At 37.4% G+C, this 18,464-nt stretch overlaps 1 protein-coding gene across 6 annotated transcripts in view; it reads left to right on the top strand.

Annotated features, from left to right (window-relative positions):
• LOC139732673 (KH domain-containing, RNA-binding, signal transduction-associated protein 2-like) overlaps positions 1 to 18,464 on the top strand; it is a 61,184-nt gene that overhangs the window by 29,907 nt on the left and 12,813 nt on the right. The window contains exons 7-8 of one of the 6 annotated variants that reach the window (XM_071643523.1): positions 2,851 to 2,900; positions 14,390 to 14,451. In XM_071643523.1, the coding sequence (XP_071499624.1) occupies positions 2,851 to 2,900; positions 14,390 to 14,451 (112 nt within the window). Of the gene's footprint in view, positions 1 to 2,847; positions 2,901 to 4,347; positions 5,358 to 14,389; positions 14,452 to 18,464 lie in introns of those variants that run through there. The other 5 variants (XM_071643522.1, XM_071643525.1, XM_071643524.1 and 2 more) reach the window with 5 other exon arrangements.

The following is an 18,464-nucleotide window of genomic DNA, read 5'->3' as shown; positions in this document are numbered from 1 at the left end:
TAGATACCTAATTTGTATTCTAGCAATTATTCCAAGGAGGGCAATGGATATTCAATTCTAAATATTTTAAGGTGGGCATCCCTTTTTGCATGCATTTAGGAGGAAAAGCCCATGTGTAGTTATACCCCCGCATACACAAAGTGTATAAGGGGTATAGAATCAGCCTGTGGTCGGTCGGGCGGTCAGGCGGTCCTTGCAAATCTTTGTGTTTTGTACCCGACAAGGTGTTGCCATGGTAACGACATATTTTCATTCAAAAGTTCAGAATTTCAAGTTTTGGTGCCACAATCACTGGATGAGAAGACTGCAACAATTTGTGATGGAAAACTGTCTATAAAGAAAATATATAAAAAATTCAACATGTTTTCACTTTTTTAGTGTGATGCATAAAGAGCACTTGAGTTAGCTCTTTCAGAAAGCAGGAGAAATGATATTACCCTTAACCCTAACCAGGCCGGGCTTTTTGGGGTGTTCTGTGGCTGAGGGGGGGTTGATTCAAACCCCCCCCCCCCCCCCCCCCCCCCCCCCCCCCGAGATCTCGGTCGTCGATCGCGCAGTCGTCATGAAAATGGGCACATACATTACCTGTGGCGTAATCTACCACATTATACAAAAAGAAATGGAAATTTTCATTATATCAATTAATTATGCTAATATATGCATAAAATCATACATTTTGCCCTAACTCAGAAAGTAAAGTTCCTTGAATCTTAATTTTTGGTGATAACATTCTTTGTAGCATTCCTAACAATGTACTCGCAAAAAAAAAATCTGGTATCAAACTTAATTTCTTATGTATTTTATTGTTTTATGAATTTCTTATGTATTTCTGTGTTTTTCGACCTTTTGTTTTACAATTTTTTTGCGCAAAATTTATGACAGAGCCTTTTCCAAGCATAATTATGCTAAAATTAATTGATTTCACCCTATGAAAGTGAAAATAATCATATCTTTATGAATAAGGGGAGAAAACTCCATTTGCATAGACTTTACGCACAAAATCATATTTTTGAGCCATTTTTGGTCTGACAGGCATGTGTAAAAGGTCGTGCCCCCCCCCCCCCCCCCCGACCTTTTTAGGGTTAAAGGATAAGTTCACCATCATATGATGTATACTTTAATGGATCAAGTGAATGCAGCAATACCAGTAGAACACATTAGTGAAAGTTTGAGGAAAATTGGACAATTCGTTCAAAGTTATGAAGTTTTAAAGTTTTTAAACACTCACGGCTGGATGAGAAGACTACTACAGTTTATGAGTAGAACGATATAAAGAAAATATTCATAGAACTTCACAAAGTTTGATTTTTGAAAAAAAATACACATTCCCTACACTTGTCACTGTCGTATATGTTATGGGTGATATTATTCCCCCTGCCTTCTGAAAGAGGAAGGTCAAGTATTCTTTTATCATGTAAGAAAAGTGAAAATATGTTGAAAATTTCTTTATATTTTCTTTATCTTGTTCTACACATGTAACATCACAAGCTGTGGTAGTCTTCTCATCCAGCAGTGATTGTGCAGAAACTCTAAAAATTCATAACTTTTGAATGGATTGTCCAATTTTCCTTAAACTTTCACTGATGCGTTCTATTAATATTGCTGCATTCTCTCAATTCACATGCATATGAAAGTGGACTTGTCCTTAGACATAATATACATGCCAGCATCAAGTCCAAGGAATGGGTACTTTTCGTAAGAAATTACATTTAGTGGCTTTCTTATTACATGCTCTTTATATTGTTTCCATACATGACTTCACAAACTTTACTGTAGTAGTCTTCTCATCCAGTGATACCTGCACCAAAATTTTTAAAATGGCTAACTTTTGATGGGATTGCCTGATTTTCATCAAAATTTCACTGTCATGTTCTACTAATATTGCTGCATTCACTCAGTGCACATGCACTCATATAGGTTTCATTCCCCTTTGAAGATCCAGTAGTGTAGGGAGTCCATGGAGTGGGAAGGCTGGTCTGGCTTGAATGTATTAGAGAATGCCTGTAACGAATTGTGTGTAGCTTTGTGACTGATCTTTATGTAAGAACACACACGGCCGAAGAATCTCGACTGAAGTCAACTGTTACCAATGAGAGTACGCTTTATAAAATGGGTTCAAGAATGTAGCCAATTGGAAGCGCTGAAATGAGTCACGTGTGCGTGGGTTAATTTCTCACTAACATCCACAGCCTGACGTCACAATGTTTACACCAGCAGTGCGCACTCAATCAGTTGTTACAAGTGCGTCGCGCGCTGCTATTACGCGCTGTCAATCCTGTAAACAATTTCTAGTTCGGGCTGCCTGCCGGCCGGCCTTTCTTGTGTGCATAACATGTGTGGCGTACGTACAGTACTTATATGTGCGGGATTTCCAAGTGCGACGTGCGTAAATGTTTGGGACGAACATCTTCGGACATACTTACAAAGGTACGTGAAAAATGCTGTTAGTTTTCGACCCATTTTATAAAGCAAATGATGCACAGGATTATTTCGTGGCATTAGTGGAGATGCAGCTCACTCTCTGGTATTTACAATGTAGTGCATGTTTCACAATTGTAAATACCCTCGAGTGCGCTACATCTCCACTAACGCACTCTATCCTGTGCATCATTTGTAAATCATTGACAGGCGCTATTTGTAGTGTTGGAATGTAACCCGGTGGCCAGCAAATGAAGATCAATTGAATCAGACAACCCATGTTTCCCTACACTACCAGGTCTTTGAAGTCAATTTTAACATCTCAGAGCCTTTTCTGTTTAATCATGGCTTTAGAAATGTTTTAGGTTGATGGCATTCATAATAATTATGGTACTTTGCATATGTTACTTTTTTACCCACATTTTCCAGCAGTATGAAGGCGGCTATGAGCTGTATAATCAGGAATATGATAACACCAATCCGTAAGTAACCTCACTTTACTTGCCATAAATGTGATTTGAAGAGAAGTGTAATGACTGTTGGGCTTGGCCAGGTATTTCTGACAGTCGGATTCTAACTCTAAGATTGTTTAAATTAGTTACCTATTGATCTATTATTGATATCAGTCTGGACTACACCCCTCTATTTCAAGGGGCAGTAAGTTAAAGTTTCTATTTTGACCATTTTGACCACAGGCATGTTTGGTATATTAAGAGCTCACCAGAGCGTCTACGTACACTGATGCAAAGTGTCAGACCACACCAATTCACTATAAATGGGACAACCTGAAGTGTACTGAGTCTTCAAATGGGGGGGGGGGGGGGGGGGGGGGGGGGGAACAAGTACGGTCAAGAACTAAACATTCATGCTAAAAGTGCTGTCATTTGAAGTGATGTTTATCAAATAATCTTTGTTCATATGACAGTATTTGAGATGTACATGTTCGTCAAAATTCATGAAAGAGTTTGGAATGAAATATTTTAATTTAGCAGATTTATTTACACTGTCAGTACCAGTGGTTCTGTTCCTATTTGCAGTATAGGTTGATTTAGAATATATATCATTTGAAGATGCATTTGATGGACACTGAATTTCTTTCAAATGTCTGTATGTATAGCCATGCTTTTCAGAAATACATGTACCTCAGATTGTTAGCCACTGAGAAAGGGAAAAGGCCTCGTTTTATAATATTGTACATCCTAGCTGCATGTATGCTTTTTGAAAACATTTCCTGAAATGTCTGCATTTCATATGATTATATATTCTAAGATATTGCTCCTGTGTTAGTATCCATATGCCTAGATCCAGGATTATACTTGATGCCTTTCTTAATGTTTACTTGTTTGTGTGTGTTTGTGTGTACTTTTATGCATGTGATGAATATGTATTTAGTTTTCATCTAATTTATGTAATTCTTCATTTGCTGCTATCATTATGTTTGTGTGTGTAAGTAACATATTTTAGTTGTTCATTCTTATCTGAAGTGAAAGTAATTATTCCACCGTTGAAACTGTTAACCCTATTGATGTGCTGGTTTCGGATGACTTGTAATAGGACAATCACAGTAAGGTTTTTGATTTTTTTTTTGCTTTGTTTTGTTTTATGTTTTGCTTTGTTTTGTTTTGTTTTGTTTTGGTTTTTTTGCATAGTGAGAAAATAAACAGCATGATTTTGTTCAGAATGCTACGTACTCACATATTAATTTACTGTTCACATGATGTGATACTTGGACTAATTTACATCAATAGGCTTTTCAGGCAAATGTTGATGTCTTCAAAATCCAAAAGAGTAATCTGACTTCTGTATTACATGTATTTAATTTTTGTCTCGATTGCGTAGCAGAAGTAAGACATGAGCTTCACTTTCCTGTTGTCTACAGTGGCAGCAGCCTCATCAACAATTTGTTGCACTCTCAGTAACTTTCCACAGCTTTGAACTACAGTATGACCACCAAGCTAACACCACACGTTCATAATCTTATGATGCCTGTCTCAAGTTCAAATATTGGTGAAATCCAAGAAGGTCAAAGGATCAAAAATTTAATGAACTTCCTTGATAAAGCACCTTCTGTAAGACTTTGTGCCACAGGAGAAATTTTCTGACAGATATTTGGCACAGATGTTTAAAGGAGACCTCCGGATGATTTTCAGACTTTTACAGTTAAACAACTATAAATTAGTTATACCATTACCAAGTACAGAGTTTCAGAATATAGTGATTGAGTTGAAGAATAAGAATGTTTTCAAAATTTACAACAATTGCACTGAACAAGGATGATGACACGGCAGCCTTACCATAAGAATGTATGAGTTGGGGCCCAGGAAAGCAGAACAAAAGAAGATGAACTTGTTAAGCAAGTAGTATTGTAATGGAATTACACTGCTGCATTTCTGAAATATGTGAGGCTCCTACATCATCAACACTGTTCAGTGAAATTTATTTAAGAGATTTCAGAGTAATGGTTTCTCCGCTCAAGGACCACAAGAAATTCCACAAATCTATACATCGAGCTGTTGATTTATGTATTACATGATGTGAAATTATAAAAATCATCTTGAATGCTCCTTCAAGAATGTGGGACATAAACAAACAGGTCATTTTGCCATTGTGTTTGTGATTGTGTGTGCGTTTGTAACTATGCGGAATGTTGGTGAGGGAGATATGTGTACTTCAGTGGCATGGAATTGTAGTATCTTTCATATGACCAATAGCAATAGCTTGGCCAAAGATTGTGATAAATCCAGGAATTACCTGACCATATCTCCCTCATGCTAGACCCCATTTACAGTGCGAGGCTCGGCCACGGCTCGGCCGCGGCCGAGTCTACCTTCATTTCAGTGTAAACGTGCAAAAGGCCAAATGCGAGGCCAAAATTGGCCTCCCATTTGGCCACGCTCTGGAGGTGGTCTAGGCCGCGGCCGAGGCGCGGCCAATTTTAGTCTGGCTTCCAAACCCTCTGCCTGTACTACTTCGCTGTTCAGGATATTAACCCCCTCAACATCGAAAACTAGTATAGTTTAAGGTGGTTTTGTCCTGCAAATGATTTTTTCATTGGCCAAAGGCCTTTGCCCGAACGGCGACTTCGTCGCCACGGAATTCATTTGGCAAAGGGTCTGAAAACCAGACAATACCAAATTGCGTTTGTTTACAAGCAGAGCGCCACTACGACAAAATATTGAAAGGTTTTAATCAAAAGCGCGGCCGAGCCCGGCAGTGTAAACGGACAAAATTGCGGGGCCCAGCCTCGCAATTGAGGCTGGGCTCGGCCGCGGCTCGACCACGGCTCCGCCCAGCCCCGCACTGTAAACGGGGTCTTACTGTATATTAACATTTATTTAGAAGTTCCTTGTTCATTTATTCAGCAGATTTAAGGCAAAACTATTCTATAACTCGCAATGTTATTTGGGGTTTTATTGAGGATAATCATGTGAAAATAACATCGAGACTTAGCTTCCAAAAAAGAGAATTTGGTCTCTAAAAAGTGTTATTTTCTCACCTTTTTCTTTATTGCCCCAAAATGAAACTTTGGTGTATGACTTGTTGTAGTATGTCCATACTGTGTTCCAAATATCTTTTTTGTAATACTGTAAAACACGATATATTCGCGGCATGAATTTTTCGCGAATTGGAGCCGACGGCCTTTTTTGCGGCATGAAATTTTTGCGAACTGCCACTGGCATTCAATGCATGAAGTGTAGACAAGAACTTTCGCGTGCATTTTAGTTTCGCGAATCTTGGCGCTCGCGAAATTTGCGAAATTAAAATGCACGCGAAAATTCCTCGTTTTACAGTATTTGTCACAAGGTTATGTTGGGAAAAAAATCAAGATCACTGTCATTTGTGACCCACGTAAAATCCATAGTGTAAGCGTTACGCAGTCCAATATATCAGTTTTCGTGCTGCATGAAACGGTTGAAGCACATTGGAGGGTTTGTCTCTCACCCATTCATGACCCTGTGGACCGAAACCGAACCTTGTCGCCGTGCGCCGAATCTGACATCGCTGATTGGCTAAGCGTACGCTGACCAGTAGAGAACACGTAGACTTATGTCGGGAAATAATCGTAACCCTTTCCCACGATCGACTCAAACAGAAAAATACAAATATCTCAAAAGATCACCCAAAATTCATATGAGGAATGACATATCCATATATGTGAAGTTTCAAGGGATTTGGTGGTAAAATAAGGGATATACAAGGAGGTGAACTTTCGAGATTTTTTGTCCTTCGCTTCGCACAGTGTTCGATGACTGTTACAAATTCAAAATCTTTCGCCTCTTATCGCGGAGTTAATTGCACCGTATCACCGAGCCTGGATTGTTGTGACAGCGTCTGTTTTAGAATCATGTGATTCATGACTTATCTTTAAAAATTTCAGAGTTTGTTTGAATTCAAAAAGTAATACTGAAGTAAAACATGACATTTAACAAAGAATTATTCCACAGCAAATGACGCTGAATGCTTCCCCACAACCAGTCTGCACCCACACAAATTGGTCACATCTAATTTGCCATTTTTAATATCTTTAGTAGCCTTACAGGTACTGTTTACCATTGGGAGCAGTGATTAAAAAATATTTTGGTTATTACATTTGATGCGTATGTGTAGGTCAGTTGTATCACAAAACATCCTACCATATAAAAATTTTGCAATAAAGCCTATAATATAAGGAGATATCACTATTTTTTTCTCAATAAATCATAACTGTAGACGGTTTAGTCTAGAAACAATTTTATTTCAACTATTTTCGTATTTTGTGTATTTGTGATCAACTTTTTTAGCTCATCTGAGCTATTGAGATCGCTCTTCGTCCGGCGTCTGTCGTCCCTCATGCATTGTCCGTCGTGTGTAAACTTTTAAATATTTTCATCTTCTTCTTGAAAACCCCACGACCGATTTTTGCCAAACTTGGCAGGTAGCATCCCTAGGGGGAATAGGATCTAAATTTGTTTAAATGGACACCATGCCTCACCTCGGGGGCTCCAGGGGGCCCAACACCCCCCTCCATTATGGAATATTTAAAAAAAAATTACTTCTCTAGAACCAGAAGTGAAAGAGATAAGTTACGGCTGTGAGTTCATACAGTGATAACTGTAGTTTCAAGTTTGTTTATGGTGGAATCAGGGGTGCCCCCCCCCCCCCCCTCCTTGGCACCTAGGGGAGGGGGAGTGGGCAGGGTTCTAATGGGTGCCTAAATTGTACATTTTTATCTTTTTACCAAACTTGGTAGGTAGCATCCCTACCATGCCCCACCTGGGGGGGGCACATTGTGCCTCCCCCCCCCTTTATAACTTCTTTATAATATGACGTATGACCGTCATATTTGGCACATGGGTAGAGCAACTCATACTCTATATGACCCAACAATTGAAATTTCTCAAGATCATCCACTGAGGGTGCTATTTACCAAAATATAAAAAATACATAGGAAATAATGTTTTTTCTTTTTATTTCTTTATCTCCAGTATATATGTTTTTATTTTACATCAATCATTTTCATATTCACCACAAAGGAAAAGCAAGTCAACCTTCACTATTAGTTATGGTTGAAATTTCTTAAGGTCAACATATGGGGGCGCTATTCATTACAATATAAAGAAATATACATGAAACCTATGATGTGTTGCTTAGAATAGGTACATATATTGTTATCATATTTCATATTTCCAAAATATTGAATTTTGAGTTTGCAGATTGATAATATGATAAACAAATGATATTACAGGCAAAGCTTAAGTGTGAAGAAAACACAAAATAAAAGGGTAGCCTTTGAAAAATGCAGTATTTTCAATTATTTCTATTATATCTATTGTTTGATGCCTATGTCATAAAAAATAAAGGAAATAATAAGAAGACCATTTCAGGGTAATTCACAACCATAATTACTTCATATTTTGGTCCTTCCGCAAATTACAGCCAAGAAAACCCCCATTTCATCCATTATTATATTAGTTAACTGAAATTGGAACAGAAAATCATGCTAAATCTGACGAACATGGTTGTCAGTTTACGGTTGCCATGGCAACTAGCAATATCGGACATAGCTAAATTATATATCAAAATGTTCGCAATAAGATTTTAGGAAAAGTCACCAAGTTTGGTTGAAATCGAGTAAAGGATGTGGGAGTGGCAAATGAAAATATGGTGGGGGCACAATGTGCCCCCCCCCCCCCCCTTGGGCTTTATAGGGTTAAAGAATCTTTAAATATCTTCTCTAGAACCAGAAGTGATAAAGCTAAGATAATACAATGAGTAAGTATATTTGTGACTGTCATTTCAAGTTTGTTCATGGCGGAATCATTGGTGCCCGTGCCCCCCCTCCCCCCCCCCCCCCCCCCCGACCCAGGGGAGTGGGTGTGATGGGTGTAAATGGAGACTTAAATTGTTTCTATTCTTCATGAAAACTCCTGGATGGATTTTCATCAAACTTGGCAGGTAGCATGCCTAGGAGGGTTAGGATGTCAGTTTGTTCAACTGGGCACTGTGCTTCCCTTGGGGCCCATCTTCTTCTCTAGAACCAGAAGTGATGAAGCAAAGTTGATACTATGAGTTAATACATTGATGACTGTATACATTGATGACTGTAATTCCATGTTTATTCATTGAAGATCCAGGGATGCCCCTCCCCCTTTGAAGCCATGGGAGTGGGGAAGCAGGAGTGATCCAAATGTGGGCATAAATTGTACATGTTCATCTTCTTCTTGAAAACAACATAATAGATTTTCACCAACTTGACAGGTAACATTCCTAGGGGGATAAGATCTCCATATGTGTTCGAATGGGCACCGTGCTCCCCTTTGGGGCCCCAGGGGCCCAAATCTCCTAGATTAAGGAATTTTCAATAATATTCTCTAGAATTAGAAGTGATAGAGCCTTAAGTCGCTTTTTTTTTTAACTGCATAGTTCAACTTTCTAAGTACAGTGTACTTGGCAGGTAGTTTTTACCAGTGTGATGAAATATGTGATTAGACAACATGCCCCCAAAGCTGCCCCCCCCCCCACCCCCAATTTTCCAAAGTTCTCAGGTAAGAGTCTGCCAGAATGCGTGGAAGGGGATCTTGCTATACTCTGGTGAACGAGAGACCCCGGGTCTCTTGTTGCATTAGTTGTTTCTATACCTAACTCACATTTTAGAACTCTTTAAAGCACTAAAGTTGAGTTTTTGTTTCATCTGCTTATAAATGGTAAATAATGCCTTTAAACATTTATGAAGATTACTTATTGTTTAAAGATTGAAATTGTCAAGGTGCATATTGGTTCCTAGGCAAGGCCGTGTCTTCGCAACTATGCGAAGGCAATATTTCAAGATTTTCTGTCAGACATGTGGGGATTCATTTGGTATGAGTCTCTCAAAATTTCAAGGGGGTTTGGTTAGTCAAATTGGGTGATTTGACGTGGATTGACCCCAGGATGATATTAGCCATTACTACCGAATACTCATCGTCGCTGAGGTAGGATGGTTCAAAATGGACTGAAACTCAATCAAGACAAAAACATAATTTCTTGCTGTATTGTCACCCAAATTTAAGCATGCCCCACAAAGTCACATTGCAGGTCTGTGGCATCCAGATTGAATCATCTGAGTGTATTGGAAACCTTGGAGTGTTTGTGACTCATCATTGTTGGTGTCTAACAACATTTCTTCACTATGCAAAGCTTTTAGCATTGCAAATTTGCAAAATTTCTCACCTTGGAAGCATGCATATGGGCTAAATGCACAACGTATTTGAGTATGCTAGATTAAATGTAATACTGGTAAATTATGAACGTAAGCCACATACACTGCAGCTACAACCAGACTTCAGCATGTTCAAAATGAAGCATCCCAGCTGTGCTTGGAGCATGCAGGAGCAATGATGCATCTCCACTACTCAAAGAGCTATTGTGGTTGCCTTGATACAAACGAATCACATGGCATGTATAAGACAAGTTTGGTGGTTTACCAGTGCTTACATGATTCTGCTCGTAAATGTTACACTCTCCCCACCGTTCAACTGATAAATTGTGCTCTACCATGGATGCCATAGTGGTCTACAGTAGATACCACACGTTCAAAATTAAAAGTCAATGAACATTGTTCCCCTTTTTGTGGACCAACATTATGGAATACATTGCCAAAGGAACTCTATTCGTCACCCTTAGTTTCAATTTTCAAAAAGAATCTCATGAAGTTCTTACAGCTATATGTTCTTTTTTTCAGCTCATTATTGTGACAGTTTTAATGTAAACATACATTATTAGTTTCATATTGGAAAATGTGCTGTAGAAAATACTAGTCAAGGTTTTTTGTATTACTTAGCAAAGGAAGAACATTGATGTAGTATGTCATGAAAAGACAAATATTCCAAGTTTTGCATCTGAAACAGTGCTCTTTTTACCTTGGCATGCCAACATAGTACAGTTCAAAAGAAATTAAATGTGTGTCAGTGCATGTTGAATATATGTTTTTATGTGTGTTTGTTTTATCTTGTCCTGTCTTGCGCTGTCCACGCCCAGCCCCAAGGAGAGTGGTAATGATGAAGGAATTGCATCATTTGTTCACACAGTGAGCACATGAAATGCTGTCAGTAATGTTTTGAACACTGTCTATTCCATACATCAAAGGACAACTACTAGACACAAGACTCTGTGTGTGTGTGTGTGTGTGTGTGTGTGTGCGTGCGCGCGCAAGCAGGCATGCGCGCTATCCTTTGTATCATCTCTCACACTACAAATCTGGGCCCATACTGTACACGAAAGTGAATACATGTGCACAAGCATAACATTGTTCTATACAATATCCTTTCTGTAACTATAGTTACAAATTGTAGCTTTTGCTGTACATGAGCTTGTTTGTAGGATAATCTCTGATTTAAGTCTTCTACTCAATGCTAAAGGACAAGTCCACCTTCATATGCATGTGGATTGAGCTATGGCAGCAATATTAGTAGAACACGTCAGTGAAAGTTTCAGGAAAATTGGACAATCCGTTCAAAAGTTATGAATCTTTAAGGTTTCAGCACAGTCACTGCTGGATGAGAAGACTACTATTGTGTATGATGTTACGTGCATAGAACAATATAAGGGATATATAAAGAGAATTTAAAAAAAAAAATCGAAAAAAGTGCACATTTCTTCGACTTGTCACTGACGTATGTTTAGAGTAATATTATTCCCCCCGTCTTCTGAAAGAGGCAAGTTAAGAGTTATTTTTTATTATGTGAGAAAAGTGAAAGTACCGGTAAGTTCAATTTTCTTTACATTTTCCTTATATCATTCTACACATGTGACATTACAAGCTGCAGTGGTCTTCTCATCCAGCAATGACTGAGCAGAAACTTCAAAAAGTCATAACTTTTGAACTGATTGTCCAATTTTCCTCAAACTCACACTGATGAGTTCTATTAATATTGCTGCATTCACTCAATCCACATGTCTATGAAGGTGGACTTCTCCTTTAAGGAATGTGAGTGCCGTACAGTCATGTAATGTAATTTGCTCACCCATACTCCATAGCACTTGGATGATGAGCCTCTCTGTGTTTGTATCATTCCTGGATGGCTCATTTTTCTGTGAAGGTACCTGTAACGAGCTAAAGGTCAGGGGAGAAAACAATCTCATTAATTTACATGTTTAATTATCTAACATTTTTCCCTGTCTATGATTTCCTAACAAAAAACAAAAACAGAAGTGTCTGATCCATAATAGTTGACATGCATACAATGCATTTTTACTCAACTTAGAGCTCTTAATGATAGAAATGTATGGCTTCAATACATTGTATCTCCTGTAGGAAAGCAGATTTACCCATATGTGTGGAGTTTCCTATCCATAGACCACCTTCCTGATATTAGATGTTCAGAATTTACATCTTCTTGTGACATGTGAAAGGCTGCAGAATTTCATGAATATGTGACTTTGCTTTTTGTACAGCGTACAATCATTACAAGATGGTCATTGGATGAGAGATTTCTTGACTACAGACATTCCATACACGTAGTTGATATGGAATGTACACTTGTATGTCGGGGAATGATTTTCGTAGTATCGCATTGCAATTAGCTGTGCATTTTTATACCACTGCTACGCAAACTATCTTTTGTGTAGGAGTTTTCTTTCACGGAAGTGTACAGGATACCATTTGAATTATTATTCATCATCTGAAATTTGCTAATCAAATTGGAAGTTGGAAAATTATTGAGGGTCGTGGTTTACAAGCAAAACAACAAAATGACCTGGCCATAAATTATAAGAATAGAAAACCAAAGCGTAATGCTGTTTACAATACTTGAAAGACACCAGTCATATCAGAGACCCTCTAGTGGGGATTCATGGAGTGGGAAGGCTGACCTGGTTTGGTTGTATTCAAAAATCCCCGCAACAAAGTGTGTACAGTTTTATCACTGATCTCTTTGTAAGTACACATAACATGTACAGCCACAGTCTTGTTTGGAGTCAACCGTTACTGAGAGCATACGCTTGGATGCACGTGTTGGTTGACTGGTGCTGTTTGTGGTTTTCGTATGTACCCTTGTGGGCAGCGAATGAATTGGACAACCCATGAATCTTTACACTACTGGGTCTCTAACTGCATACAGGAATATAAGAAGTACATGTACCAATCAGTACATGTATATTTATGTAATATGCAGAATATTTTTGTGTGTGTGTCTCATCTTTTACATTTTTACAGCTCTGAATAATGATTTTACAGGCATACCATTTGTGGTTCAAAGTAGATCCTTTTATGGTGATATTAAATGATTTCAAGAGCTAGATTTGTAAAATGAATGTAACTTGGTATTACAAGTTGTAGGTTTTTATCCATCAAAAAGTTGCTTTTAGCTATCTTCGTATGGTAGTCTCAAGTTGAAAGGAATGATATGACTTAATTATTTTTAAAAATCTAATAAAAAAATATGATTAATGATTATAGTGGTCTCAATGAAAATGTTACCTTTCAAAAGTGCTAATACAATTCATGTGTGGATTAAAATGGTGTGCCAAATATGCCCAATTATTCAAACTCTTCTATCAGATTGTATTCTTTGCATTGCAGAATTTCCACCTTTTCTGTGGTATAGCCTGGTTTTGATTTTAACATTAACACTTTCAGTGGAAAGCTTTTTGAAATTTGACAGTTCAATTGTGGTATTTCATTCTTTCTCACAATTAAAAAAACAAACAAAGAAAGATGTTCTAGGAAAGGGATTCATGAATAGGAAGTCATTGTATATTTACACTACAGCTTTGTATCAAAATCTGTAGATGTCCAAAAAAAAAAATGTGTAACTAGGAATAAAGCAAAACTTGGAATAATTCTCTTAGTGCAATTTGCTGTGGTCGTCTCAAAAATTATTGTCACAAAGTGTCAATAACATTCTCCATGCACCACTTCTTTATAACGCCATCTACTAGGTGTATGAAGATATATGTATATATGTATTATATTATTTTTTACAATCATGCATTTCTAGATGAGACAAAGACCATTCCTCATGGATGTTCAAAGCTAAATTCCTACTGACAAGGAAGTAGCATCATAGTTACATGACCAAGACTAATTCTAATCTTTCGTTGGCATTTTAGTGACTGATTTTATTGACAAATTATTTCAAATTTCAAAACTCCGAGAATGCATTGAGATTTTTTGATTTGTTAGACGTTAACAGCAACCCTACTGTTTACGATTATGAGCCATATTTTCAATGATCATGAGATATATTATTCAAAGCATACAGATTGCCCTAAGGTATTTGAAATATTCAGCATACAGGATGAAAATGTTTGGAACATTCAAAAAAAAAAAACAACAACCTAGAAGTACTGTAAGAGTTTGGGTATTAGGGAAGTTGGCACATCTTCCTAATCTTAACTGCAAAGACCCTATTAAAATTTAAAATTAAAACGTAAACTAGTGGTTAAATGTCTTATAGGTAAATGTAGGTTAATTGAAACCCCGATCCCCTTCCTTTCCTTCTCACCCCAACAGCGGAACCGGGGCATATCAGGAGTATGGCAGTGGTGGCGACGGGTACGCTGACCCAGACTATGGTATGTCTCCCTTGATAGACACAACTCTTTACAAACACCCTTCCCCTGATCCTTTGGGGAGAAAAAAAAGCATAACAGGAAATCTGTTGTAATGTGTGAATGCTTCCATTTCCTCCATGTGTACCATTGTGTATGAGTACATTGGCTTAACATGTCCATGTTCTCACTGTTTGATTCTGAGCCCTAGTCAAGTTTGTTTCAATAACAAGCCCAATCATCTCCAAGTCCATTTTTATCCAGCTCTTCTGTCTGCTGATAAAAAATACTATAATCATAAATCAGTTGTTAATAAGATACCTTAACAGTTAAAGTGTTAACAGTTAGTCAATTCAGCTAAATAAGAAATACTCTAAATTTATCCTTAAAAAGGGTTAAAAAGTGTTAAAACGTGTCTTTTCTCATTAAAATATCTAATCCAAACTTAATACCATAGTTGTATTTAGTGATGGATACCTTTAACTGCGAGGTCTTATTTTCAGTGTTAAAGTATAAAATAAATAATAAACTAAAACTAAAAGTGTCATGATAACACGCAGTAACCAGGATTGTGAAGTTGTATGATGCTCATACTGAAATTGTGTGACTTCGACATCAGAGTGCTAAAAATGGGCTTTGGTGATAAGCATGACTAAATAAGCTTGCCTTGTGTGTTCTGGTTTGTCTTTTTGTCACTGTGTTTGCAGATTACAGAAGTTTGTCCGTCTCTTTGGAATGCTGCTACTTCTTTCATTGCTTCTGTAGTTTTCTTTTCTATCTTTCACTGTACTGATCTATAGTTTGCCTGTGCTTACTGCTCCTTTTACATTTTTTTTTTTTTAATGCCTCTACCACGATGTGTCACCAGAGGCATTATGTTTTGGAGTTTTCCGTTTATCCGTTTGTCTGTCCGACTTTCCGTCTGTAATCAATTTTGTGGACAGCGTAACTTAAAAATCGTTTGAGATATCCTGATAGAACTTGGTGTAGGTATGTATGAGTGGACGAACACGTGCTTATCAACTATTTGGTGCACATGCTCATGGGCAAAGCTCAAAGCTCAAGGTCAAATTCATTCAATTTCATCATTTCTGCAATATCTATGCAATGCCTCAAGGAAGTTTCTTGAAACTTAGTGTATACATACATCCATTACCAGATAAAGATTCTCTGGGGAAAGTTTTGGGCCATGGGGTCAAAGGTCAAAAGTGACAATGCTAAAATTTCACTTTTTTTCTCTCTATTTACCTTGGAAGTGGCTCAAGGTACAATTTGTTCATACTGCCTGACAATAACTCTTTGGAATTTTGGGGTCAAAGGTCAATGATCAGCTTAAGATGCTTAAATTCTACTATCTAATGCTGAAATTATACTCTTTCTCCATACCTTGGAGATTACTCCATTGCATAAACTTATAGGTACTAGGTATGCATCTGCACAATGATGCTGTATGGAAAGATTTTGACCATGGGTCAAAGGTCAAGTAAAAATATCAAAATGTCACATGTTTTGAAAATATTTCAAAGTTTAATCATGAAAATGGATGTTACCAGTTGTGGGCCAAGGGGTCAAAGAGCAAGGGTAAAATGTCGAGTGAAAATGTCTTACATTCCCAAATGCTTGCTCTCTTAAACAATTTAGCCATCCATCCAAATGAAACCCAGTGCAAGGAAAGTAAACACTCGACACATTTTTGACAGACATGTCATTTCATTTTTTTTGCCAATTATGTTAAACTGTCATCTCACATTGTCAAGACATACCCTAGACCTATTGGGAGAACTACAATGTGTGCGATGTGGCAGAGGCATACTAGTTGCCATAGCGGCATTTGTAGTTTCTTCTTTTTCTTTTTTTGTTTTAGTTTTTTGTTTTGTTTCTTCTTTTGTTTTGATTTTTGCTATTCGTGTAATTTTTTGATAATAATGTCAAATTATTGTTTATCCATGCCAAGCCACAAAAACCCACTGGTACAAGCTCCTGTGATTCATTTTGCTGTTTCTCCTCAGATCACATCATGTAGTAAAATTGAAGTGTGAATTAATGAATATGATTTTATTTCAAGTTGATCCAAATGTCTTTTAGTGGGCAAAGCCCAAAGTTATGAATTCTGACATTAGTGCATGATCCCTGATTGATGTCATTGGACTGCATTGTGTGGTATGGTTTTCCCTTAACCCTATTCTAACGGGGGGTCAATTTGACCCCCCTCGACATTTCGCGCCGCGATTCCGCAACGCGCAAAGATTTTGCCACATCATTTCATGACTTTTTTCTTTGAAGTCTCCCGCATATTTTGAGACCAAATTTGCGATGTCCGGGTACACCATTCTGAAGTTACGTAATGTTTTGCGCGTGCATGTCAACCCGAAAATGGCTCAAATTCATGATATCGTGTGCAAATCCAATGCAGATTGTGTTTTTTGGTTAAATTGATATAAATTAGATTATTTCAACTTTTAACCATTGAAATTAATCAATTTTAATGTAGATAAGCTTGATAAAGTGCCTGCAACAAATTTTGGCCAAAAAACAATAGAAGACAAACGGTCAAAAAACAACGAAATACATAAGAAATTAACAAAACAATAAAAAACAAAAGAAACTGATTTAGATTGTGCTATTTTTTACAAGAAAATTGTTCATTGTGTCTTGAGGAACTCTTACACAAAAATTTAGCAATCATTCAGTCGTTATAATGGAGTTATACCTATAGGTGAAAATATGATTTCATGCGTAAATTTGCATAATTAATTTACTAAAAATCGAAAATCAAAATTTTTCTTTTGTATGACCATGTAATCTTGTAGTTGACATCCGGCTCTATGTTTAGGCAAAATTTTGTGGCGATCGCGCGATCGGCGGCCGAGATCTGAAGTGTGGGGGGGGGGTGAAATTGACCCCCCCCCCCTCCAGTAAAAACTTGGTTTCAAATAGCCCAGTTAGAATAGGGTTAACACCTGGGATCAAAGGATATTATAGACAGAGTAGATGAAAACATCAGGCAGAGATAGACCAATTGACATCACATCAGCTCTGTTTTTGCGCTTCCATCCCATCCCGAAGAGTACAACACATGTTTTGTGAAAGGAGTCTGCCTGTCTTTTCAGACTCCTGTTGCATGCAGTGTTAACAAACATATAAGCTTTGCTTTTATCTGGTCAGTTTTGTTCTGACCTTTTATTGTGGTTGATATATGTCGTTCCTCATTTTGTAAGCGAGCAAAAAAAAAAAGGGGGGGGGGGAGAAACCACTCATGAGTAGAGTTTCATCCAGTTGGATATCATATGGTCCTTGGGACAGAAGAGCGAAACAAACTTCAAAATTTGGCTCCATAAGATATTATGATCAAATAATGTCTAATGGGGATTTTAGGTATAGAGAAGTTTTGTTTGTTTTGTTTTGTATTTGTTTTTGTTTTGTTTTTTGAGATGCAAAGCTCGTATCATTTATTTTTTCAAGGCATTGTATGCAACTATCAGACATACTAATGTAGAAAGTTATAGAGTTGTTTGATTTTAATGTAATATTTATCAGTGGGATAGGCTGTATAATTTCTCAAAATGTCAGTTTGTTTCCCATGTTGAATAAGAAATATGGCCAGGAGGAATTGGCCAGAAAAGTTCTCTTCCTTGTAAATAAGTGACAAGAGGGTGGGATACTTTTACTCCCCAGCTTGTCCTTTAGATGCAATAACTAACCATGTTTGTTGTTGTTGTGTTTTTTTCTGGTTTGTTTGTTTTGTGTATGTGTGTGTGTGTGTGTGTGTTTTGGGGGTATGGAAGTTGTTTTTTTTTTAAGTGGATATCAAACTGAGAAGATTTAGTGTACTGTAAATAACAAGCAATACTTTGGTTAACTTGTTTCTCTCACCATTTCTTTAATTGACTCGTGCATGTCAGGACCCTTTTGTATTGTGGGAACTTTAACAAGATGAAATAAACACAGCAACAGAATAATTTCAGATCAACACACCAGTTTTAAACTGATTGTTGAATACCGTATTTGCTAGTGATATGGCTGTACTATTTTTTAGC

The sequence above is a fragment of the Diadema antillarum genome, unplaced genomic scaffold, assembly GCF_040938485.1.
Source record: "Diadema antillarum isolate AM-2024a unplaced genomic scaffold, OU_Dant_1.0 seq00000442_RagTag, whole genome shotgun sequence".
Classification (NCBI taxonomy): Eukaryota; Metazoa; Echinodermata; class Echinoidea; order Diadematoida; family Diadematidae; genus Diadema; species Diadema antillarum.
Note: the sequence above shows the minus strand (reverse complement) of the source record. Positions and strands in the feature narration are given on the sequence as shown.